The sequence below is a fragment of the Plectropomus leopardus genome, chromosome 14 (assembly GCF_008729295.1).
Source record: "Plectropomus leopardus isolate mb chromosome 14, YSFRI_Pleo_2.0, whole genome shotgun sequence".
In the NCBI taxonomy this organism is placed as follows: Eukaryota; Metazoa; Chordata; class Actinopteri; order Perciformes; family Serranidae; genus Plectropomus; species Plectropomus leopardus.
Window position 1 is genome coordinate 16700497 of NC_056476.1, and position 27132 is coordinate 16727628.

At 42.6% G+C, this 27132-nt stretch overlaps 2 protein-coding genes across 2 annotated transcripts in view; one reads left to right on the plus strand and one right to left on the minus strand.

Moving 5' to 3' along the window:
• trmt5 (tRNA methyltransferase 5) lies at positions 1-5217 on the plus strand. The gene is made up of 5 exons (XM_042501249.1): positions 1-69; positions 1419-2011; positions 2146-2270; positions 2427-3066; positions 5137-5217. Exons 1-5 carry the CDS (start codon positions 62-64, stop codon positions 5196-5198), a joined length of 1428 nt encoding a protein of 475 aa, XP_042357183.1. The 5' UTR covers positions 1-61; the 3' UTR covers positions 5199-5217.
• A 423-nt stretch (positions 5218-5640) lies between these two features.
• mnat1 (MNAT1 component of CDK activating kinase) overlaps positions 5641-27132 on the minus strand; it is a 45239-nt gene continuing 23747 nt past the window's right edge. The window contains exons 7-8 of the mRNA XM_042501250.1: positions 23939-24060; positions 5641-5753 (exon numbers count right to left, since the gene is read on the minus strand). Of these exons, the coding sequence (XP_042357184.1) occupies positions 5642-5753; positions 23939-24060 (234 nt within the window). The 3' untranslated portion in view covers position 5641. The remainder of the gene's footprint in view (positions 5754-23938; positions 24061-27132) is intronic.

Sequence of the window (27132 nt, forward strand, 5' to 3'; positions counted from 1 at the left end):
ATCACGAGCCGGCTCTGGTCGAACGCTGATGACGCCACAGAAGCATGCGTGAGATCGGAGGATGTTGAGGTGAGCTTTACATACGAGTTTTCCCCAAAATAATAGCTCATTTATCGGTTATTTAACCAAGTTTTGCTCCGTTTTGTTAAATCTAACACCCGGTTAACGGTTTTGGTTTATGTTTAGCTTTTCTGCCTCATCGCCGCAACGCTTCATGCCGTTTTTAAAACGTAAACAGCATGAACACAAAACGTACATGAAACAGAAATCATACATCACATCATGAGGTGTTATATAGCGCACAAAGATTCATTGCTGAAGGAGCTTTTGTAGTTTTAAAATCTAGACTTAATTTAACTCTTTGAAACCTAGATCGACATCAGTATTCTTGTGTCGCGTTAGGACGCCTTTCCTTTAGACTTTGGAAAGGTGAGCAAATTAGTGATTTCTTTGAAAACATGGCTGAAAACACAATGAGCAGCGTGTCTTTCTGCAAATTACAAGAAAGTAGGAAAGAAAAAGACTCGAAAATTAGTCATAAAAAAAGGGAGAAAGGGGAGAAAATAGAAGATAATAATAAAAAAAGGGAAAATTTCCCAGATAACTACACTGTCCTTGTAATTTTTACAATTATAAGTATTATTAACTTTTAACTTTTATTTATTTATTTTTTTTACAAATTTTATTTTTTCCAACCTTTTTCTTTTGCTAAATTTTAAGTAAAAGTTTCAAAATGGCAATGTATTGTTTGAGTTCATTTTCAAATATTAAAAAGGAAGGTTTATGATTGAAAAAAATAGATGAATGAATGGGCACAAGATCAAAATAGATGGCATAAATCTGGAATCAGTTGAGTAAATAAACTGTCCACAACAATGTTTTTCTTTTTATATCTTTGTAGAAATACTTCGATTTGATAAAAACAATGATTCATCCTAAAAGTCACCTCTCTCTTTAACCTTGTTTGTAAAAATATATTTAGAGGGTATGCATATGATTTTCTTCCAGCCCAGGCCTGAATTTAGGTTATTCCAGTAGGAGACATCATTTGGAACAGAGATTATTATTATTTTTTCAACCCTTTTAAATCTGAGCATATTGGAAAGATTTCTTAAAAAAAAAAGAAACATGGGAAAAAGGTAGTGAGCAACTTAACAAGAACTGGCCCAAACATTTTCAAGAAATTAGTAAAAAAGTTCCAAGAATGTTACTTAAAAATTAGCATTTTCTTGTCTCCTTATACTAGTTATTTGCATTTTGTGTAACATGTCTTGCCAAGTTACTAATTGCTTTTTGCCTCACGTTTTTTAGAGAAATAAAACCAGTTTCCTCAGGTTTCAGAAAATTCAATGTTTGTGAAAGGCATCTGAATGCAGCTGTTAAAGGGTTTTTAAGGCAACATTTTTTTGTCATTTCAGGCTTCTCTCCAGAGTCTGTACATCTACACCAAATCAGAGAAACTTAAAAGCTGCTGCTGTGCACCGCAGCGTCTGCTCTGCTCTAACAACCACAGCTTGTTCTGGTTTTGCTGTGAACCTCATAATGGAACCTAAACTGTACCGTCCCCCTCCGGAGGTCCGGGGAATGACCTCTCTGGACAAAGATGCCTTCACACAAACCATCAGTGTCCCAGCTCTTCGTGTGCCCACCGGGGTCTTGAACAAAGTGGTAAAGAGCCTGAGAAAGGCGACCATCCAGCGCCCAGGGGTGCCCAGAGTGGTGCAGGATAAAGAGGAGAGTAGTGACTTTCGGTTAGTCCTGTTGGACCCCCACAGAGTGACCTCGCCGAGCTCCTTCAGTGCGGCTGAAGCCGAGGCTCTGAGGTCGTTCAGTGTCCCCGAGGACCTGCAGTACTATGAGCTGCGGCTCACCTACCACAACCTGAAGAGTGAGGAAGTGCTGGAGGCCGTGCTGCCTCAGGGTCAGGACGTGACCTCTGGGTTCAGCCGGGTGGGACACATCGCACACATGAACCTGAGGGAACACCAGCTGCCATATAAAAACCTCATAGGTGAGAGGCTCATGGTGCAAGAGTTCAGGACAGCAATTTTCTGATTAGTATGTAACATACAGGATTATAGTTTACCAAAGAAAATAGTTAGTAACCCGTTTGCATTGCTAACTTTTTGGCTGCTTCTATTGTAGGTCAGGTCATCATGGACAAAAACCCCGGTGTTACCTGCGTGGTCAATAAGACCAACATGATCGACTCCACATACCGCAACTTCAAGATGGAGGTGCTGGCTGGAGAGGAAAACATGGTCGCCAAAGTAGGTTAAATCACAGACCTGCTAATATTTCAGTCAGTTGATCAGACTTTATTTGTATTTCACTTTTCATACAAACAGACTGTAACACAATTTGTTAAGTAATTCTCATATATAATAAGATCGCTGACTGATGGTTGATCTTTGTTCGTGCTGCAGGTGAAGGAAAATGGAGTGACGTATGAGTTTGATTTCTCCCGTGTGTACTGGAATCCCCGGCTGAGCACGGAGCACCAGCGCGTGGTGCAGCTTGTCAAACGTGGTGACACTGTGTTTGACGTGTTTGCTGGTGTTGGACCCTTTGCCGTTCCGGCCGCCCGCTTGGGTGCCAACGTCTTAGCCAATGATCTGAACCCAGAGTCCCACCGATGGCTGCAGCACAACTGCAAACTCAACAAGGTGGAGAAGAAAGTCCGAACCTTTAACCTGGACGGCAGAGCGTTCATCCAGGGGCCAGTGAAGCAGGAGCTGCCTGCGCTGCTGACGGGAGACGCCAGCGTTCACGTGGTCATGAACCTGCCGGCCTTGGCTCTGGAGTTTCTGGATGCTTTCAGAGGCCTGTTGCACCAGGAGCTTTCCTGCGACGAGAATCTACCCACAGTGCACTGCTACGGCTTCTCTAAAGACGACAACCCTGAGACGGATGTGGTGGAGAGGGCGTCCCGCAGTGTCGGGTTCCCACTGAAGGACCGCTGCTCTGTGCATTTTGTGCGTAACGTAGCGCCCAACAAAGACATGATGTGTGTGAGTTTCAGGCTCCCTAAAGAGGTCCTCTTCAGCGACGATCAGGAACAGACAGGTGAGAGCTCACTCATAACACAGCACAGGTCCAGACCTTTGAGTCTGCCCACTCCACCGAGTTGACTGATTCATCTGGTGTCGTGACATGAGACAACGGTTTCTTGGGTAAAATAAAAATCGAACCAATCAGCACCACTGGCAAGAGTAACGCTGTTGTCAAGCTGTTGTTTAGCAGTGCACCAGAACCACCGAGAACTAATAACGACAATGATGAGCACATTACACAGATTAGACGCTGCTATCAGGGCTGTTTTAAATCAACATGCCCAACACTTCATTCACAAAAAACCCTGCAAAAAAGTATGTTGGCATGGCTACGCATCAGTTAAAATGATTTAAATTATGGGTATGTTTGCCTCTTGTAATTGGTGAGGGAAAATCAAATCCCCCTTCCCCACAGGAATCAGTTGGAGTGGACGCAGTGTCGGACTTAAGATACAAACAGAGTGTAAAGACTTAACAATATCGTCTGATATCGGGCAAGAATTGAGTACTAAGTAGAAGGATACTCAGAGCACAGACCTCTGCCAAGGCCAAAGGCCTCGCATTGTTAACAAAAGAAAAAAATAAGGTTTGTATCCGCCCCGTGGTTCTTCCTTTGCCCATGCTTCACCTTTCAAATAGTATTTTGTCCATAACGCTGCTGACAAACCAAACTGAAAACATTACCTACTTGGTGAAGGACATAATAAATGAAACTACTTTTGGGAAAAAGAAACAAACATGTTCAAACATGAACATGGGTAATATGTTTAGTTGAGTGTTCGGAGCTCTTTGGAAACAGTTAATACGGAGAAACCTTCACATCTCCTGTTTTCAGAGTGTGATAGGACGGTTCGTCTTACTACAGGACGCCTTTGACAGAAAAAAACAGAAATAAGTAATTTATCCAACAGGTAACTAGGCTGCTCAGGTCTAGGACATCCAATTTTAATTATTTTGGTTTGTTTCTTTTCTACTTAATTTTTGTGTATTTTACTATTTAAAAAGAGCTCAAAGTAAATTAATCGATTAAGTGCTACTATTTAAGTAAGCAATTGTGTCAATTTTCAAGTAAAATGATCTGTTTCCAGCTTCTAAAGTGAGCGTCTTTAAATCTTGTACTAAAGTAAACTCAAGATCTTTTGGACTGTTTGACAAAACATGTTATTTAATATTTCACCATCAGCTTTGGGAAATCATGACTGCAATCTTTCAGCGTTTCAACAACTTACAATCGTGATAACAATAATGAAAATAATCTTTTGTTGCAGCCTTACTGTATTTACGAGGGCTGGATATCGATACTTGATACCTTGAAGGATTGAACCCAAGTAGTATCGCAAACTCTCTAGTCTAGAGATAAATGCATTCGATCTGTTTTGTGCAGATTTAGAGAAAAAAATGACTATTGTGTGGTTTCGCTTGCAGTCAATAACTGCTGGCAATCTTCGGTTTAATGTGACGTGTGATTTACTGCAGCAGCTGAAACACATACAGTCTGTTCTGTGGTGAAGTCGAGGGCTGTGCATTTAACGGAGTTGTTTATACAGTTATTTATTTCGTATTTTGGTCATTTGAACGCTGTTTTAAATGTCTGTGTGTAAAACATTTGTTTGGGGAGGAATGGTGGAGGCATTTTACACAACTGAATGCTTCCGTTCACATGACGAATATCAGATGAAGTAGAACAAAAAGGGTATCATGTGATACCAAAAGAGTACTTCATTTGACAGTTTAAATACTCTATCCCTTTAAACACATCAATTATCTGCAAAGTGGCTTGATGAGGAGACAAAGACAAAACTGTCCACCTTCGATTGATGACCTGCGTTAATTCCCCGCCCTGCTTTGTACCGTCGCTGTCTTCAAAACAAACAGAAATACACTGAATATTTGTGACTGTTGCCATGATTAGATAATTATATGAGCTACAGAATATGAGAAGCGTAATGCTCTTAACTAACGTAACTTTAAGGGTACCTGTATGTTTTATTGTGCTGCCAGATGGGCCAAGGACTCTTTTCCTCCTTTGTGAACAATAAAGTTTTACACTATTCAAGTCTAAACAGATTGTGTTTATCCACAGAGCCGTCAGCAGAACCTGCTCCGAAGAGACAGAAGTGTGAAGAAGCCACAGATTCGACGTAATCACCTATCGACCCGCCACTATAAGGAACGCAAGGAAACATTTAAGTTAACGCTTTTTATTTTTTTTTAACAAACTGATTTTTACCGATGCTTTATTGAAAGTGTTGGTGAACTTCACAAGAAATCAGGATCCAACTTCAAAGACTTCCTTTTGTTCGCACTAGAATGTATTAGAACTATTATTATTCAGAGCTTGACCAAACGTCTGAAGTTGTTTCCCTTTAAAATAAATTCTACGAATAATACAGTTTATCAGTGTTGCTTTTGATTTGTTTAAATATAAAATTATGAACAGAAAATATAAAAAGTCATATACACCCTAAACAAAAACCAGTCAGAGCACCGTCCACCAGAGCAGCGTTTACCTTCTCTGTCTGCTTTTGTAGTTCTGTCGGTCACATTATCACCTGGTGGCTGTTGTGCAGTTTGAGCTCTGGATGTTCTCAGAGGAACAGCCCACTGAAAGCATCCTGAATGGCTCGATGACACGCCAAAGCTGAGCTGTATCCTCCAGCTGTGTCCTGAGGCATGGCAGCCCGCACGTGGTTCAGATACCTGAGAACACACAGAGCGCTCTGGTCAGTAACAGCGGTGAGCTATTTAGTAAATAATGTGACTGACTGGCAGCCCGAGAGCCGCTTTCAGAAAGTAGTTCCTGTGAGTGTAACTTGAGTGTAAGTTTATTCTTCATTAAATCCACACTTGGAGTTATTTTTTCTGGCTCTCTGCAACCCTTTGGCCTTTTGATGAGATCAACGAAGACAGACGTACCCGTACACCAACACTGGAACACCTTGTGCCTAAAAGCCTCTCCAACATGGCTCTATTAAAGTATTATGGGTGTCTTTTATTTTTTAAGTGCTGACAGATGTATCCTGCCAAAGCCCCTTTTCAGGTTCTTAAGCAAAGCCAAAAGTCACTGTTTATTTTCACATTCGAGCACAGACAGAAAAACAGTCGAGCTGTTAATTTAGTCCCCACAGTGATAGATGTCCCTCCACTTATGCACTGTGTGTGTGTAGGGGGGGGGGGTTGACCTGCGTCCCCACCCACTCTAATCCTTCCTCTACTGTTTTGTCCCATCAAAGATTGGTCATCAGGACCAGCACACATGTTCTGTGCCACTTTCTCGTCACATCTCGACTACAAAGCTAAAAAAGCAAAGTCCTCCGGCGACTGAGACAACACGTAGCCTTGCCTGTCAATACCGTCTCCCTCCGCAACAACCCCCCACCCTGCAGAAATCAGAGTCCTGGCAGAGAGGGCTAAAGCCCTCACACGAGTCTGGCTTTGTGGCCCCTGTTCTTGTGAGCCAGGGGAAACTTCAAAGTGAAACGGGAATCAAGAGCACAGACAGCCCTCTGTGATTTCTGTGACCATTCAAGCTGCTTTACAGAGTAACCTAACACCTGTGGGGAGGCTCAGAGAGACTGGAGAGCTGAGACGTGTGTGTGTGTGTGTGTGTGTGTGTGTGTGTGTGTGTGTGTGTGTGTAAAAGGGAGACGAACAGGGAGGAAAAGGTGTTGGTGAAACTACATGCTGAAAAGATCATATTTTGCTTTCTGATTCTACGAGGTGCTTTGCCTGTAACACAATGAAGCAATGACGCCTAAACTGAAAACACATCTGCACATCTGTGGCATAAACGTCGAGTCAAATATTCATCAATCAAACATTCATGAATATCACACATCATGTCAATTTGTGGCGCTGCAACAATTAATAAATGAGTTCTCAACAAATAGTCGCCAAGTCATTTGACAATCAGTTTTAACACAAAAAAGTCAGGATTTTCTGATTCTAGCTTTTTAAATGTGAATATTTTCTGGTTTCTTTACTAAATATCTCTGGGTTGTGGACAAAACAAGACATCTGAGGACGTCATCTTGGGCTTTGGAAATCACTGATTACATTTTTTTCTGACATTTTATAGGAAAAAAAAACAACTACTTGAGTAATCGAGAAAATAAATGAGAGATTAATCAACAATTAAAATAAATGTTAGTTGCAGCCCTATCTGCATTTCACAACATTAACGAAAGTGAAAATTTATTTGCTTATCCGCTCTGTCATTTGGATCTTCTCCAAAATGTAATGGACTCTTCCTTGGCCTCTGCTACACCATTCCAACATGTCATGAAAATTGGGACAGTAGTTTTTCCACAATCCTGCTGACAAATAAACCAGTAATATGTGTAGGTAAAAATGAACTGATTGTAACTTCAGGGAAAACAACAAACATTCAAATGTGAACATCAATGATGTTTATAGTAGAAGTCACAGAGCCAGCTGAGAGCTCTTGACGAAAACAGAATTACTCAGAAACCTTCACATCTACTGTTCTCTAAGTACGAGAGACTAGTACACTTTACAGCAGGCATGTCCAAAGTCTGGTCCGGGGGCCAATCATGGCCCACGGACAGTCTGCGGCTTCTCTTTCAAAATAAGAGGCTCTCGCCACATAATACTGGTTAATCAAGCAAGATCACTCTTTATAAACAAACTGTAAACAAGCAAACAAACAAAAATGTAACATGAAATCAACAAGTGAGGGCTGCAGCCCTCAGAAGCAGTGGAAAGTTGAATACTTTAAAATGGAAAATTAAACAGTTGCAATTGTCTTGTTTGTATGCAATTTTTTTTAAACAATAACCCATATGATGCGGGAAGCAGTTGACCCCAAATTTTTTTTCCATTAGCTAATCTGGTCCCCATTTGTAAAAGGTTAGACTGACTTTGTCTAAAAAATATATAAAAAATGATTAATCCTATAGATAACAGGGATGCTGAGTTCTTCAATATCCAATTTTCCACATCCCGTGAAGGGGTGAGCTCCGCCCCCCCTGCTGGACCACCACGGGACCATATTTTGTTAAAAAATTGTAAAGTAGTTGACGGCGAGAGACAAGTATTATCTTTATGTTGTTCGAATTGTTTCATGAATTACACACATTTATCAACTTAGGTAGGTATTGTAAGGTAATTTTGTAAGTCAAGAAAGTCACAGGTTGTCATAAGACTTTTGCATTATAATGACAATATTAAATATAATAATAATAATAATAATAATAATAATAATAATAATAATAATAATAATAATAATAATAATAATACGAAGTGCTTTGACAAACAAAGCAAAGGAGAAATGGGATACAGAAAACCAAACAGACCTATTAAACACAAGCAAGAAGAAACTAAGGTAGAATTAGGAAAAATTAAAACCATTGGACAAATTATGCAAGATGCATAATTTGTAAATAAAAAGAAATAGCCCAAATCATCGACAAAAGAAACCTTAAAAGCAATCAAAATACAGATAAAAGGAAATAAAATAGATAAAACATAAATCAAAATTATGAAATAAAAGAAACAAAAAGGAAATAAAAAAGACAACATCACTTAAAAGCCAATCTATAAAAATGGGTTTCGAGAAGTTATTTAAAAGATGTAGTTTTCAGAGATTTCACCCAAAAATAAACAGAGCTATGACATACTGCGACTTTCAAAAATCATCTTGTAAATTGACACACATCATATGTTTAATTCATGGCACATTTCAAACAAAATCAAAAAATGTTTTGCCTCTCGTTTACTACTGTCTTCCAAAATAAGTTCCCACAGGGGTCAAACAGAAGGGGAGGGAGTTAACCTCTCTCTAGATCAAACATTATCGATTAATCAAGAAAATAACTGACAGATTAATCAACAAAGGAAATAGTAAAGTTAGTTGAAGCCCCTATCAAACAGCCATGAATATCACACAGGATGACCTTGTTTTGTATCACAATAGACAATGAAAGTAAGAGGAAGAGCAGCACGAGATGCCAATCAGCAGCACATCTCGCACACAAAGGCCACTCATCACCCACTAGAGAAACAACACACACAAGTTCAAAACAGGAGGCCCAGTGATTAATAATAACTTCATTAGGCCCAAGCTGCTGTAGCCTGTCCTTCAGAGCACTTGAGGGAGGTCTTCTCATATGGCTTCCTGCATCAGATGAGTGCTATCTATTGATTATATTGTACTGGGCCTTTTTAATGGTGAAAAAAGTGGGCTATTTACAGCCCGGCTAAGTCTGCTCTTCCTGCTAATCTAATCCCCAAGCTACTCATGTGGTCATTCCTTCCAAGAAAGCTGAGAGCTCTGTGTAACTTTATACCTGCCTGCCCCTAAGGAGAGAGAGAGAGAGCAAAAAGAGAACATGAAGGAGAGGAAGGAGGAGGGTGAGTGGAGGAGGGGGTGAGTAAAGAGAGGAGGGAGGATGTGAGGTGAAATCACCTTTGGGTATCATCATCACAAACCCTCTTCTCTTAAACCAACCCTGTCTGCCCTCTGCTCACCCCTAACACCCGGGGTTAGTTCAGTTCTGCTACATTAACTCAGCGGCCGAATCCGCATCTTCCTGTAAAGGCCAGACGCATACATGCACACACACCCGGCTGGCTGTAGAGGAAGCTAAAAGATAAACGCGACTCTTTTCACATGACTGTACTCGACAATGCTGAGACGTTAAGAGTGGTCTAACAACAGCTGAGACATGCAACAACATGATATGCATTAAAAGTGTGCAGCACGCTTGACTACAAAACCAAGAAAGCCTTTTTACACTGTCCTCACACACAAAATGAGACACGTCAGGCAGGCAGGCAGGCACACACACACGCATGCACACACACACGCGCGCACGCACGCACGCACACACCCGCGCGCGCACGCACACACAATTTTTGCAAAATGTTTTCGAAAAAATTACTTTTTTTCTTGTGGCATTTTTTTCTTCTTCTTTCACTACTACTTGTTTCATGTGTATATAGAGATATTTTTGTGCTGTTTTCTTGTTTGTTTGTTGGTTGCTTAATTTGTTTCGTTTTAATGCGTTATGTCAGTTTTTTGGTAAACAAGGGAGGACTTTGAAGCAGTTAAGGATTCCTTCCTCTCCAGCACTGAAATTACTTCTATTGTATATACTTTGTATTTTCTTATTATTGTAATTTAACCTAAATCTGGCGTTTGTTGGCTAGTTTTTGAGCAATTTTGTGTTTCACAGTCTGCATGTGTGAACATCTTGCTGTGTTTGAAAAAAAACGTTTTGCACAAAATACACAGAGCATTGAATGCATTACCTTGGTTTGTTGCATGGCCGGTTTCAGCCATGCAACAAAATTTTGGTTAAATAGCCAATTTTCCTTGAATTTGCACTTTGTTCCATGTCATCTAGGGCAGTTTTCCCAACCTTTTACCGAAACGGACGCCTACTCTATCATTAACTAAAGTGACAACCCCTGCCTAAGTGACACACTTTCAGAAATTTCATATTAAGCATATTAATGTGAATCAATAACAGTACAGAACACAATAATGTAGGATGAGGCTGTTGAGCAAAGAGTGAGCGCTCTGTGAGAATAGCTTGTGTTCTGGTCTTCAACATGCTATTATCCTGTGCATTTATTTTTAAAGTTTATATCTTGATTAATATGATTAACTCTAATATTAACAATTTTATTTATTTTTCTTTATAGAAATGGATAAAATATGGAGAAAAAACGGCTTATATTCATTGAAAAAACTTTGCTTAAACTGCTTAAGATCAAGAAGGCTCTGTGACCCCAATGAAGCTTTGGCATCCCCTAGTGGGGGGCGGGACCCCCAGGTTGGGAACCAGTGGTCTTGGGTAGTGGTTCCCAACTGGTGGGTCATATTCCAAAAGTGGGCTGCAGGTCTATTCTGATTGGGCCACAAAGGACTTGTGAACGTGTTCAATTTTTTGGGAAAAAAAACCCCAAACACTGTTTTTGGTTCCACTATCCTGATCTTGTGACATTCTTGCCAGAGGCTTTCAGTAAATGATTATAAAAAAAGAAAAAAAAAAGATGCTACAAATTACTTTGAGATATTACAATGCAACATGAGAAAAAAAATGCATAAAATTCTACATCTCAAATCCTTACATTTTTAAGACATTTAAAAGATTCCTTAACCCTTTGAAACCTGAATCGACATCACTTTTCTTCTACTGCACTTTTTAGACTCCTTTCACAAGTATTTAAACCTTTGTAAGTGAATTGGTGACACTTATTTAGAAAACACTGGAAGAAGGCAATTAGCAACTTGGCAAGAAATGTCCCGCAAATCGCAAGAAATTAGTAGATTTAGGAAAACAGTTTTTTAAAAAGCTAGGGGGAAAAAAGAGAACTACATTTCAAATTATCATATTAATATATATTTAAAATTATTTTTGTTCTACAAAATAATTATAATTTTAAGAGTTTTTTTTTATCAAGTGATTTACCTTTTGTCTTTGATTGTTTTTGTTGTTGCTTTCCTGTTGTTTGTTTGTTTTTCTCTCTTTTTTGTGCTAATTATTAGGTAATTTTCTTTTACTTATTACAAATTTCCTCCTAATTTCTGGGACATGCCTGCTTAAGCTGCTCATTGCCTTCTTCCCATGTTTTTGAGAGAAATTACATCAATTTGCAGAGGTTTTAAAGGGATAAAGGCATTTTAACACCAAATAAGGCCTTATTTTCAGTTGAATGAATTTGATGCCTTTTAAAAAATTTTAAGGATCTGCGGGAACCCCGTACACCCCTCTGAAACAAACATGTCGAGACCCTTTTGACGCTACTGTTTCAGTATGCACTCACAATCTCCCGTTAACCCCCCCATCCCCTCTCTCTCTCTCCCTTTCTCTCTGAGGACTGGACTGCCTTTTGTTTGCAGGGCCCTGAAACCCAAGCCGTGTCGGCCGGTAACATCTTTCACTCTCCGGGCCCCACTGGAGCATTAGCTGCAACTCGATATGGGTCTTTTCAAAGCCTTGTATTATTGGGTAAATATGGGTCACTTTGGACTGGCCCATTATGTCGCTCGGGGGGAATGGGAAAGGACGAGTGCAGGTGATGAAGACAACTGAATGACACAGTATGACACAGTACGACAGTGTGCTTGTCAGACTGCAATTGCCACAAGGGAATATGACGGGGCTTTCCATTAGTATACACTCAAAGGACCGAGATATGCTTTGCCAAATTTTCTCAGATCCTCTTAGCATGAGTGTCGAATTTAGATTCTCAAAAGTATAACAGTAGATAAAGTGCTTGAATTATTTTTCATCCTCTACTCATACCATCTGCTGTTACCCCTTCATTTCAAAAAGCCATGTGCAGTTGGATCACAACTTTTCAGACCCAGCAGCATTTTTCCACTTGGGTCTGGAACTCTAAAATACCTGGGCAATGTCTCCTGCTAATGCTAATAACGGTCAGAGATTTTCCTGACGGGACCCCAAAAGTATTACCCACTCCAGCTGCCTGGAAAACACCACACAGGCCCATCTCTAATTCAGAGTGAAAAGATAAGTAGCGAAATGTTCCGGCGGGTTCTGCGTGATTTCCAGCTGAGAATGTGCGGCTCCTCTTTTTGTTTGGATCGAAGACACGGCTGCAGAACGGAGGGTGTTTGGGCTCTTCAGGGAAATAGCAGTGAGGTCAGGACTCTGGAGGGAAAACGGGCAATATCAGACGGAGGTGCAGGGTGCGTTGGGCCTCTTGTCTAGACTCCATGTGTTGACTGGAATTGGATTAAGACGAGCTGTGGAAGCTCGGGCTTGATGGAAAAGAAAAGAGGCCTGTAATGCTACAATGGCTACTTCAGAAAGCCGACACTTAATCAACATACAAACCACAGAGCAGACGCACGGGACAATGGAGCAATCTGAATCAGTCTTAAACAACGTTTACTGTAGAATTACTGTATGTGGTTTGGCTGCTTTCTTACATAGAGACTTAAAGGGATACTTTGCCAATTTTCAGCCAGCTTTGTATCATAACAATGTGGGTAGTATGTGTAAATGAACTGTGTAAACTTCCCTCCATCTTACCAGCGCCAAGATCTCCCTGCTTATCTCTTCGCTCAAATCCGACTGGTGAAGCCAAGCGCTCTTGCTTTTGCTCGAACTATAGCTTATACTTTAGCATTTTTTGTATGCCCACCACCATGGACACAAGGAGTATAGAAGCGAATCAAAAGAGAGCAGCTCCCCTCTCTCTCAAACTCAAACCAAACAGGAAAACTAGGCATCCGTCAAATAAAAACCAAGATTCTGTTATTGTGTTGCCTATTTTTTTTTTTTGCTTAAAATGTCTTTAGAAACATATTTTAGAGAGCTGTTTGGCTTTAATAGGATAATTTGTGAAAAGGAAGTGGACGCCATACTGTTTCCTGCATTGTATAAACAAAGGCTGAAAAAAACAAGATCAAACAGTAAAACTGATCAGAACTGATCAAATCTGAAACAAGAATCCTTTATTGTGCTGCCCTTTTCTCACCTCAAATGTTCTCAGAAACATATTTTAGTGCAGCTACAAGAATTTGTGACCAGGAAGTGGTCGGCATACTGTTTCCAGTATTGCAAAAAAGGAGGTTGAAAAGAACTGAGATCAAACTATAAATATATATATATGAGAGACCAAGATTCTGTAACCGCACTGTTAATTTCTCACCTAAAACGTTTTCAGAAGCATATTTTACTGCACTGTTTGCAATATGAAAATTTGTAAACAGAAAGAGCATTTATTGGTCCGGTGCGGAGCAGTGCATTTTGGTAGTTGTAGGTTTTTTTTACCTCTTAGGCAAAAGTGAATGCTACAGCCCTTTTTCTGTTTTCTGAAATGTATTTCTACTGCACGGATAGCCCAGTTTTATATTTAAAAAAAAAAAAAAAAAAACAAGCACCATCTTTCCAGCAGTGAAATACTTCCTTCATGCTTCAAGCTGAAGCGGCTCCTTCAACAGAAAATGAATTGGATTTTCTGAGAGAATCCATTAATTCTGAACTCCTGCTACTTTTATATTTTCCTTCAAAGCACTGACCTGAGACCTGGTCTCAGCTTGGCACCTGCCTGCTCTCACCCTCACTGATCCAGGATCAGTACTTGTATTTACTTCACAAAAGATGAGAGGCTTTTTGAATTCTGCTTGTCATCAGCATGATTCATTACCCAAACAGGGTACGCTGACTTTCAGGCAGTTGGAGAAGTAAACTCTGTTTAATCAACACTGAGAGGAAAAATGACATCTGCAAAGATAAATCAATGAAACCTACCCTACCTGAGACAGCCCCAAGGACTGAAGCCTCATTAACTATGTTTATTAAACCAAGGAGCTTAGACGGGTGTGTTGAGTGCACAAAGAGGGCAACTGACAAGCACAGGGCAGGCTATATCTGAACAGAGGCTGCCCCAAACTTCTGAAAGGCCAGTCATGAGGCTGCTGGACGGCAGTGCGAATGTCCGGAAGTCTTCCTTTAGCGCTCTGCTCAGGCAGCGGTTGAGGATTCCTGGCCTGGAAATGATGGGGGCTGAAGGAGGGGGAGTAGAAGCAGAGCCACACACCTGCCAGATGATTTGTCATTATAGAGGGGTCAGCACTCAGCTGTCACCCCCTAATCACCCATCCTACCCCTTAAGTCAACCCCCCTTTACCCCCCAAACTCCACTCCAGTCCTCCAAAAACACCCCCTGCATTCCTCAGGCGGCTCCAGTTTCACTCACAGCACTGCCGCCCCATCTGCCCCTCCTTCCTACACTCTATCCTGAGAGAAAATGTACCCCTGTGAGAGACACGACACACTGAGCGCATTGTGTGGATGTGCGATGTGTGCTTATGCCCCCATGTGTGTGTCTATACAATTCACGCGTGCGAATACATGTTTTTTTAAGGTCAGAGCTGTTTGTATCGATACCGATGGCAAACTGATGGAGCAGAATTCTGGAGAACGTGTGAATTGGTCCAGGCTGCGGTCCAGAAACAAAAAACCCCCGCAGACAAGCCAAACACAGAGGACTCTCACAGGTATACTATATCTGTCAACAGCGGTCTTTCATCACTGTGGGTCATAGGTCACACTCTTTTCCACTGAATGCAGCTTCCTCTGGGACATGGGAGTGTGTGAGACAGATCCTCAGCCATTAGCCAACCCACTGTCCACCAGATTATCTCAAGTTGTACTATCTGAGTGTGTCTGAGGGGGGCGGTTACGTCATATCCTCACGAGCCCCTTATCCATTTATCGTGTGTCTTATCATCACCACCGACAGAATGAGTCTTTGCATCCCAAAAGAGGAGCAGGAGGTGGGTAGCACTAACACTTAGTTAAGGGGAGAACATGTTTAGAGTGTTAACAGAAGCTTTGGGTGACACTTGACATTAACACTTATAGAAATATATGTGAAGTGACTGACAAGCTGTCTTCAAGAGCTTGTTGGTGTCAGCGATAAAGACAAAGCGGTGCACTTGTTTTGTAAAAGACAGCGTTGTAGAGGTGCCACGATAAAGGCCCATTGTGCCCAAACTTCACTTCCTGGTCCAAGCATCACCTGTCACTACTCATCCACAGCTCTCTTTTGTGTGTCGGCCCTGCACCTCCTCTTTTTGACCTGATGGGGGCAGTAAAGGCTGGCAGACAGGCTGGATCACTGGCCTCACACCTAACCGCAGGCTTGGAGAGGCATCACACAGCCCGCTAGCCACTTGATACAGACAGCATCGTTCTTTTGCCTCCTGAGCTGCCACTTGATAACTCTGCCCCCTGGAGAGCATAGAGGAAGGAGGAGGAGGAGGAGGAGTAGGAAGGGGGGTCAAACCAGACTGGAGAGGGAGGATAATGACATGACATCAGTGTCATCGTTAACCAAATGGGGCCGTAAACAATGGAAGGACATATGCTGTTCAGTGAATGGCTGCTAGCACAAGGCACACCCATACATCCACAGCAAAGGAGCCCTGACAGTTAGATGTAACATTGTGGGAACAGAGCTCCGATACAGAGAGGGAGAATAGAGTCGTCCCACGGGAATGGGTCGCCTCCACAGGTATCAGTTACAGAAGCACCTCGAGGAGAGGCAAAGAGGATTTCAATTAAGGAGAAAGATGGAAAGAGAGCACAGAGGGAAAACAAAAAGGGAAAGGTGCAGCAGGGGGAGGGTGATAATTCATATAGTCGAGAGGTACCTCCTGCCATGAGGTGTGCGTGGCAAGCCGAGCAGCCCAGCCCCACATGACGGGAGTTTGTTTTCTTTCTGCAGCTCTTAAGAGGGGAAAATGAGCCTGCTAATCCCCCTGTACATTGCCAGGCCCTTTGCCCCAGGGGTGAAGAGCAGGGGAGAGGCACAGGTCTGATGGTGTTTGTGTGAAAAATACACACAAACTGTGAGGGCGTGTGCACAGAGCTATGAGCACCATCAAAATCAAAGCATGCAACCTTAGAACACATGCGGCCGCTTCCCAAACCGCTACACAGATCAGTGTTTTAAAATAGTCAGGAGGCATCACCTCACCCTCCTCTGGGTGTTGACCCTGTCGCCTCTAGGCTGTGACACAAATAAACCTGAAGGCAACAGACGCTGTTATACTCGGAGTTCCCTGTCCGCCGGTGTCTCCTTCGCTGGCCTGGTTTGGCCTGGCCTCAGTTCATCTTGGGAGGAGACCGCTTGTCTGTCTGGCACACAGCCCACAGAAGGAAAACAATAACACTAAAAGCAGACCTCTTCCAGATGACCAGAATACACACAAGACAAATTTTTCTCCCGCTCTGTCATTCTGAAATGCTCCCTCTGTTTCCGCCCCGCTCTTTGGGTCAGAAATGACTCACCCACGAGTAAAAAGCCTCCAGTCAACTACAGCGCGTGCTTATTTTGACTCATACTTCAAGAGAAGATCAATATTTGCACAGATCTATGGGAGGGAAAACAATAGTGATGTGGCCTCCACCAGCTCTGTCTGTTAATGGTCTGTTTACTGAGACAGACGGGATAATGGGCTGGGTGGGGGCTGGTGCAGAGTTGGCCGGTGCCCACGCTCCACTCTGTTTCTGATCAAGTTAGTAACGAAGCACCTACAGTACAAGAAGCTCAAAGCAACGCGATGGCTATATGCTGCGAATGAAGACGGGGCATTGTGTTGACACAGACACGTTTGCAAGTCAAATAGCCAGACTTGAACCTCCACACTTTTACAATACCTGCACTCTCTTTTGGTTATGCAAATTTTAAAATCTGAGAGTCCCACGGCTGCAGAAAAGCTTTCAGATCCAAGCTATCTGACAGTGATACTCAATTTACAGATCATGGGCCAAATCTGGACCCGGATGACCCCCCTAACCATTTTCTAATTTTCTATAAAAATTCACACTGGGAATTGTTTTTGTACTTTTAGTATACATAAGGTGCCAGCTTGTTTATTTAAAAAAAGTGCCAGTGGAGGATCCTCTGACTCCCCTAGCTAAGTGGTCTTAACTAAGCCCCTAATGTTTTAAAATCCCAGCAATGTCCTAAAATCCTTGAAACATCATAAAATCCTAGGAGTGTCCTAAAATCCTAGCAACCTCCTAAAATCCCAGAAACTTCCTAAAATCCCAGAAATGTCCTAAAATCCTAAAAACATCCTGTAATACCAGAAACTTCCCAAAATCAAGAGAAAATAATGTCCAAAAATCCTATAAATGTTCCAAAATCCAAAAAATGTCCTAAAGTCCTATGAATGCCCTTAAGTCCTAGAAACATCCCTAAAATCCTAGAAATGTCAGAAAATCATAGAAATGTCCTTAAATACTTTTAATGTCGTAAAATTTTTTAGAAACGTTCTAAAATCTGAGAAAGATCCTAAAATCCTAGAAACATGTATGAGGATGCTGCAACTGGCCCCCGGCCTCCTGTCATTTTGCAAAAGTGTCCCATGAGCAAAGCAAGCCGAGTATTTCTGCTATATGGAAACACTTAAATGGTCAGAGAAGCATTGAAGTCTATAGTCTCTGGATCTAGTAACACAAGACAGTGGCACGCGCAATGAGTGTGTAGTGTGGAAGAAAGGAGGATATCAGATATCTGAGAAACCAAGTTCAGCTTTAGGTCTTGGTTATGGTGGCAACCCCAAAGTATTTGAGGGAAAGCCCTGCTGTTATGCAAGAGCCAAACAAACAATTTTTTCCCATAAATGGTTCTGTTTGGCAACGTCACAGAATATTTTAATTGGCCGAATGAGAGAAAAATACGAGCCTTGAGACATTATCTAATAGTAGTAAAAGTAGATCAAAGCGTGCTGCACTTGAGGGAGTTCATCTGAGGTCATGCTAACCGGCGCCTCAGTCTCCAGCTCATAACTTAAGCATCAAAGCTGTGTTTGTGTGAGGGAGAGCGAGTGCATGACTATTCGAGGCCAAGAATACGAGGCCCTGCTCTCTAAGGTGCCATCACTCTGCTCCTGTCAGTCTCAGCACTCTGACGTCCCAGTGCTGCACCTCAGCTCCCCCGTGGTCAGTGACCTCTGACCCCATCCCCCTGGCCTCTCCAGGCCCATCAGATAGATATGTACCCTGCAGCGATCAGAGAACCTGGGCTACGTGGAAAAGCTATTCATGGCTCTTTAGCACTTTAGCACTTGAGGATTTGTGGAAATAATATTCAACAGGTTAGGGTTGATGTCCTGAAAAAAACTGGTTATTTTAGGTTCAACCATGGATCTTCAGGACTCTGACTCTGACAAATTTGAGATGAGATGGATTGTCTTTGCTTTCACAACAGCTAAACAGATACTATTGAGACACTGGAGAAAAAACCTACTCCCATATTAAAAATGCACAACTAAAATGTCTGCTTATGAGAGGGTGACATACTCTCTTTTGAACAAACTCGATCATTACATGTTTATATGGGGCCTTTTCACCGGCTGGCTACATGCAACTTAGGGGTCAAAGCAATAATCTAATGCAACCGAAAGATGGCTGGGTTTAACTTTGGAGATGATGTCAGTGTGTCACTATTATTTTGTTTTGTTTCTTTACATGTTTTTGTTCCTGATTATTATTATTATTATCGATAAAAACAAAAATGTGCATTACAACAAAAAAAAAATCATCTGGGGTAGCTGCACACTGAGTGAAAAAGAAGAATATCACGGCTGACTTGCACTTTCATCACAGAGTCAGAGGGGAAAGCAGGGGAAGGAAAGAATGATTTGTATGCAATTTAAACCTCATATAGTCCAATTTAGCGATGGCAGAAATGGATTCAAGAGCACTCTATGGACCATGTTTAGTGGTCCTGCGTACTCCCAGAGCCAAATCCTGGGTCGCTGGTAGTGCTCTTGGCCAGCTAGGCCAGAGCTGGAAAAGATGGGAGAGCTCAGACCTGGAGTCAGGCCAACAAGGCAGGGAGAGGCTAGCAAAGCCGGCTGCCAGGAACTGAGGGCTGTGATGGCACCACTGACTGTTCTGGATATCTCCCTCCCACCAAAGCACTTAACATGCAGTATAAGCCAACACACAAACAAACAAACAAACGGATACACACAGCATTCACATAAACACGCAGACGCCAGGGGATGCTTTGAAAGCTGAAGAACACAGGCAGGAGGAGAGCATCACTCAGAGACCCATTAACCCCTGGCTCCCAACCAGAACAGTGAGCAGGCGTCCTTTAAGTACACGTTAAACATAGCTAGTCTATGGATGTGTGCACAAGTGATTTATGTACTTCTGTGTGCCCGTGTGTGTACATATGTCCATAAAAAGAGTCACTTTCAATGAGGACTCGAGGGCAGCTTTGAGGGGATGAAAACGATTGGTTGTCCTCTGTTTATGATTGAAGGTCACAGAATACTACCCGTGGCCATTTAACCCCTCAGCTAGTCCCAAGTTGTCTGTTTTGGTGAGAGAAAGTGCTCTGAGGACTACTTCCTTGTGCGGAGAAGTGTATCCCCAGGAGACCAGCTCCAGACTAAACACTCTGCTCATTCAGCTGCTCCCCTTCACCCCACCGACAAGAGACGGATGCTTGACAAGCGCTCCCAACAGAAAACCTCACTTTTTCCACCAATTATAGAAAGCAATGCAGAGTAGGGCGGGGGGAGGAGGCAAAACTTCATGATATTATACACACTGGCATTTGGCGAAGCGCATTGAGCAACCTCTGTCAGAGAGAGATGGGCTAATTTCAGGGCAACCTGTGCCAACACAAACAACTGTTCTGGCTAGCTCTCATTGTCAGCACTTGAGGTTTGAGTCGAATTTTTCAACGCTCCGCAGCCAATTTCTCTTTCCCCTATTTTTTCCCCCCATATGATTTGTCCTTGTCCAAGATCCCAGTCAGTCTTTCATCGCCTACGCAGTCGGAGCTTCAAACTCGGACCCAGATGCTCATCTACACACAAAAATAAAAATTTCAGATTGAGCGTGTGCACAGAAACTGACTTATTTTAGCTGAAATGCAGGCACGGCTTCATTTGGTGTATTCTAATGTATCCAAGTGCCTCCATTCGGGTTATATCCATCAGCAGGCATGGGGTCGGCGCAAGAAGGCGGGAGTTAAAACAGCTACCGCTCCAGTCTTTGGCTGCTGTGTGCTGGGATTCATATCACAGCCATGTCAACGTAAACATCATATGTTTCCGTTTGTGTGTCCAAAGCAGTATTTACTTCTACTTTGATTTTGTTTATTAGAGGCTTTTACTGTTCAGCATAAAAGCAAGGAGCCATGGCAGGACATTTGGAGAGCGAGCTGTAAGGTTTCATCCGTAGTCAACTCATAATTCTCACGACTCACGCATGGTTCTGGGTATGTGCCAGTCAACAAGATCGACAGCCGTTATAGAAGCCACGCACAGTAAGGGTCCTATCCTCTGTGGCAAATCATACGCACCTATGCACATCAGGGGAGGAGCGTTTGGGTATGTATGTGAGTGTGTGTGAAGGGGGGTAGATGTTGAAGCTGAATGAGCACTTTCGGAGGCCCCTGTTGCCTGAACATGCAGCCTCTCCTCTGCTTCAGTATTGAGGCAGCTGTCTTTAATATAAGCGCTCAGCTCAGCCCATATTTATTCAGGTACAGCTGACAGAGAGGGAGAGACAGTGAAAGAGGCGTGGCCCTTCTTTTTCCTGGCAGCCGTGCAGCACTCCTGCGGTTTTTTGGGGGCAAAGGGACAAGGCGAAAAAGACACAGACACTGAGACAGAGGGAGAAAGAGAGCGGCGTAGAAGAAAAGAGTCGAAATAAAAAAGCACCAGTCAGTTCTGTGTTGACTGGACATCCTGTGCAAGAGACTGGCCCCAGGGGCCCCGGGGCCACCAGGGAGGGGGTGTGTGAGCTCGACTCTTCAGTCTCACTTGAGATGGCCGAGTCCAAGACAAATCACCAGTGGTGCTGCTGTCAACGTGGGTCTTGACCAAGACAAACAGCCGTGTTTTAAAATAAGTACCTGCCCCCTCACAGCCCCTTTCACCTCATCCACGCTCAGGCACATCCCATATCTTCTCACACGTTTGAGCATATTCCCTTCACAGGTCATAGGATTGGAGCTGGAGTCCAACGCTCTACACAGGGGACTCACTTTTCACCCTCTCAACGCTGTCTGCATTCTCTCTCCTCTGCGCACACACACACACACACACACACACACACACACACACTCACACTTGTGAAGTTCTCCCACATCACACACAACTTCCATTGTGGCCAAAACGCTGGGACTGCAATAACAGGGGTGAGTGTGAGTGTGTATGACACAAATGTGTAGCCAGTTTAAGGGACACCGTCTGTGTGCATGTGTGTGTGCAAGCCTGATCATCTATGTATATCTTAGCTTGCATGCACAAAACCTCAAACTTCGCTGAATCACAAACTGCCAACTGCGCAGAAGTGTCAGCACTATTCCTTGCTTTTACTTAACAGCACATTGCATCTTGGGAGTTGTGGTTTGTCTAAATGGGCCTGTCTGTGTCGCTGCCTGCGGCCCGCACCAATGGGACTGGTGTTCCTCACTGAACTGAACCTCATTTATCTCCATGGCAGAGCCCTTCCTCTCCAGCATCGGTCCTCCTGGACCCCTGAACTGCTGACACCGGGCCCCCCCCCCACCCCCACCCCCCCCCTCTTCCTCCCTCCTCTGAGCTCCAGCATGCGGCAAAAATTGTGAGATGTGTTTCATCTGCATATTGATCAGCCTGGCCAAAAGAAGTAGGACCTCAGCACTTCGCTGAATACATAATGTAAATAAGGACCAGTTATTCTGCTTAAACTCTCCCACAATCCTGTAAGGAAAACGTTTCACCTTAAGTCTGTGATTTTCCAGGTAATTAGGTAAATGTGATTGTGCAAACAAAAGTCAATAGCAACTTTTATCGAAAGAATAAAGAAGACGAAACTAGAAAACTCCTATCCTAAACATGCTGACATTATGTACAAACCCGCACATCTCAGCCAAATGAAGGTTACTGTGCGGGTAAAGCAGCGCTGAAAGTCAATGAGCTCGCCTAAAGAATATGACCCCGCTTTGCTCCTGTCACCCAATAAAAGCCGGCCGCTCTCAGTGTGTGGGCAGGCTTTAGTGCCAGCCAGTTGCAGTGCAGATGGCTGGGCGCTGGGCTGTCTGATGGATAGCTTACATTCAGCTAGGACTGGACCAATGGCGTCGTGGATTGATTGGCCCAAAGGGGCCGTCGGGGAAAGCACTTCCTGTGTGTGTTAATGGACGCTCCTACAGAGGCACTGTGGCGGCTTGTGGCAGGGCGATAGTTGTTACTCCCTCTCTCTCTACCAGCCCTCCTCCTCCTCCTCCTCATTTGCTTTCACTCTCCCAGTTAATCAGAGGAGAGTCAAGTGAGACGAGCCAGGCTTTCCAAGCAGGCCGACTCTCTGGCAGCTCTGTGACGATGTACACTACACCACTGTAGCTATGTTGAGAATTACAAAACTACACGATTCAAGTTTAATCACTAACAATTTATTTTACCCGTCTCATAGTTTCCTATAATTTCCTAGAAAGGAAATGTAAATTGATAAGGGGGTCCCTGGAAAGAACTTTTTAATTCGGGATCAATTACATGGAAAGTTGAGTTGGTATATATTAAATGAATTAATCAAAATTACTGCTATTTAAGTTAGTGCCAGCAGATCAGATGAGCTTTTTCTCAGTATTTACTTGGGTTTAAATGAAGCGGCTCTTTCAAGGAAATTTCACTGGAAATCAAAAGCTGCTTAGAAACTGGACACAGCTATGGGATGATATGAAAAACACTCACAGTAATATGATCGTGGTGAATTTTTATCGAGATAATCATAGATATTGTGTCCAGCAGCACCAAAAGATATTGCTAGGCAACCATAAACTAAAACTGCCAAAAAAAACCCAGCTCAACGCACAAACCTCAAAACAAAGGAAAAGATCATCATAAGCATTTCGTAGCGAGAGATATGATGCCATCTGAAATGGTTTCAAAGTTGTTTGTTTTACACTATGTTTGTCCTATAAAGCACAATTTTTTTTCTTTTTTAGAAAAATTTAAATGATTCAAGTTTGTTTTATGGCAATTTTATGCGTTTTAAGCATTCTTTGATGATTATCATAATAATAGCGTGAATAACACTTATTTTGGACAGGATAATTGAGATATTAAATTTTTTATATTGTCCCATGCCTAGACACAACTAATTAATCTCAACAGTACCAGCACTTTGTTGCTGTTTTTCCTGTAGCCTACTTGGCACTAAATCACATAGTTCTTTCCAGAAATTTCCTAAGAACATATGGCGAAATTATGGAAGTGTTATCAGTTATTCTTCTTTGATTCAATTAGACAACTGTGCTCTACAAGTGAAACTTAAACTCATAGTTTATGTAAAGCATTAAGGATGGGAAAATGCCCCCATCCCTGGCTGTGGCAGATGCGTGAGTGTGTAAGTGTGTACCCGAATCTGCTCAGCTGCTCCAGTTCTGGCACTGGGGGTCCATAGGTTTCAACTTGAAGAGGCTTGTAGTGGTACAGAACTTCCTCTATCTTTGGAGCAGGCTGAAGAGACACCGTCTGACGCTGAAAAAACACAACAACAACAACAACAACAGAGAGACAGCATTCAGCAGAGGACAATATTCTCCATTGTCTCAGTTTAGTTTTCAGTGTAACCCTGGAAACTACAGTTATGGCACAATCAGGATGACAGAAACAGAAAAAACAATTTGGAAAAGGCTTAATGTCAATCAAACAGCAACACTATCAACCACCAGTTCTTGACTGACTGGTTTGACAATAAGAGTTTAGTCTGACAACATGTTCGCTCTCCCCAGGCACTGCTGGTTCACTGAAGGAACTAAATGAGACAATGACTGAGCATGTTCTTAGCAAACAAAACACTGTTGGCAACTTAACAACTATTCCTGATGGAAATCTGATAAAGGAGAACCAAACACTGTGCAGGAGAACTACGTATCAATACTGCATGTTGATATGGTCACAGTCGTATTTTAATGACATCAGTGCCGTCCCATTATTGTCTCAATTTAGCCTCGGAAAAAATGGTTGTTCACAAACATATTTAGTCATAGATTTTGTTAACAAAAGTAACACTGGTCTCCCACAGTCATAAGACCTGCAGTGTCAAGCACTGGAAACTGTAGTGTGCTTTACAGAAACCCCTTCGATCCATAAGTACTCAAAGCTGAGATTTCAGTCATGCTACTCCAGTTCCTAACGCTGCTGACCGTGGTGATGGAGCGAGAAACATGATACTTCTTTAGGACAGTGTAGAATTGTTCGATTTGGGGCTCTGCCATCAAAGGGGAATTTCCACACAGCGTCAGACCACTTTGTTTTCTCCAGCATTAAAGTAATGAGACTCAGAAGACGCGCCAGACTCATGAAACAAACCTGGAATTAAAAAGATGATGTCTAAACAAACAGTGACTATTTTAGAGAGGAGCAGAGGAACTCAGAGACAAAGGGAAGATAAAAAAAAAGATAAGAGAGAAAGCAAAGAAAAGAGTAGTGGGGGAGTATAAACAACAGAACACAGAGGGGAGCTGATGAAAACCAAACTAAACGAGTAACATGTGCCCCGCGGCCTCAGTCTGCCTGCCCTCACACATGCTTTGGCCCATAGGCGCGCACACAAGGGGAAATCAAGCAACCAAAGCTGAGCTGGAAGTTACAAAAGCACTGAGTGATGAGCACTGAGACAGCAAAAGATGCAGGGTTTCTGAGCCAAACACTACATGGTGGTAACTGTTCTATCCAGGCCAGCGAGTAGGATAGTTAGACAAAAACTACACAAAGACAACTTAGACTCTTATAATGTGGTGCATCAGCAATATGTATCATTAAAGCGATCCAGGCAGGGTCTGAAATTAACAGCCACCAAGTGCCAAATGGGGGTAGATTTTCCATCTGGCAAATAAATCCAGGAAGGCAACTGACTTGAAAAGTACATTTAACTGAATGCAGGCAGCATTGTAAACAACATTTTGTTCCTGTAAGGCGCATTTCCAATGCAAATTATATACTAACTTTGGATATTGTTGTAAATGATTCTAAATTTCCCTCCTTAAATGGTACATGATAATACTCAATGATCATCATGATTATAATGCATTGCTTTATATAAGGGCTTCTCAAAACACAAATTAATTAAGGTATTTGTCCTTCCAGGCTGGACAGAGTGCCAAGTATGTGACCCTCGCCATGGTGCACAGCCCCTGATCCACCATCAGGTATTTTGTTTATATTCAAAATTTTCTCTAGCCTCTCCTTTACATTTGTATTCAACATAATAGCTTATTATCTTGATGATATGTATTGAAATGAATATATATGTGACACAAAAGGGACATTTTTTAATTTGATAAGGACGTGCTTGTTAGGAGGATGTTGGCCTATGGCCCATATCTACATGTCCTGTTTTTAAACACTATTTAAATGCTTTATATTGTTGGATTTTTCCTTTAAAACACAAACACTACTAGACACACGCTTCTCTATGGTTTTCATTCAACCTTTAACCCCAAGGTGCCAGTGATTCCCTGTCCTGTCCCATCCATTCATCCAACACAGTGGAGCCCCACCACAGACTAATGAAACCCAGACCGACCAACCCAAGACCAGTCACTCTCCCTCATTTTCGCACTTCTTCAGTCTCTCCATCCATCTTCCTTCAGACTTTCAGCACTGTTTAACTCCCCTACTGCGCCAATCAAAGAGACGCAGTGGGACGAAGGGGCGGAGGGAGAGGAGGAAGAAGAAAAGTTTACAATGTTGGAACGGTAGAGAAAGAAAGAGGCAAATTGGGAGTTGCAGATAGCTATAGGGCAGTAAATCAAATTTTTGAGCGACAGACAGAACCGAGCCAACCCTCAGTCTGGAGAAATTTCTGTTGCATTCCTCTGCAAGGGCACCTTGAAAACTGGCAGAGACAAATCATTGCGAACAAACACAGCATGCATACACAAGATCAGGCTTTGCTCTTCTGAATATATTCACAAAAATACAAAATAATGATTTGTGGTACTTCTGGTCTCCTTTGAAGCAAGACTGTTCACCTATCATCATCTCAGACAGGCACTGTCCTCTACCCTGACTAATATAACTGCTGAAACTTCGAAGCACGCATTCATCATGTCCTATTAAAAGCTCGTGTGAATTACGGCATCTGAATGTTGTTTTCTGAATGCTTCGGTGAAAGAAAGCAACAGAAGGGGAGAGAGAGGGGACTCCAGCCAGGCCCAGCAGAGCAGAAATGGCTAAGGGACCGGGGGCCACTGGAACAACACGGCTGAAAGAGCCAACACAAACATCTGCTTTCTGCATCACGGAGGCCCATCTTACTACCTACACAACATTATGTGTGCCCTCTTGATGCTTTCAAGTTTGTGTATAACTTGGTTTTAAGCCTCTTATAATACCCCTGTGACACTAAAATGAAACTCTGGGGGTCATCAATCTTAATAAAACCGCAGGGGGGGATGATTTAAGGAAATCACCATCGCGCCAGAGGGATTAGTCCTGCTTCTCCTGGTCTTGTGATCCTCCTACGTCCTAACCTCAGGTCCAGATAGAGTTAAAGCGATCTAGCAATACCAGCTTCAGTTACGAAGAATCGTTTTATAAGGTCAA

Coding starts and splice junctions, on each gene's coding strand:
- trmt5 (XM_042501249.1), top strand. Junction 2,012..2,145: donor GCCATATAAAAACCTCATAG/GTGAGAGGCTCA, acceptor CTTCTATTGTAG/GTCAGGTCATCATGGACAAA. Junction 2,271..2,426: donor AGGAAAACATGGTCGCCAAA/GTAGGTTAAATC, acceptor TTCGTGCTGCAG/GTGAAGGAAAATGGAGTGAC.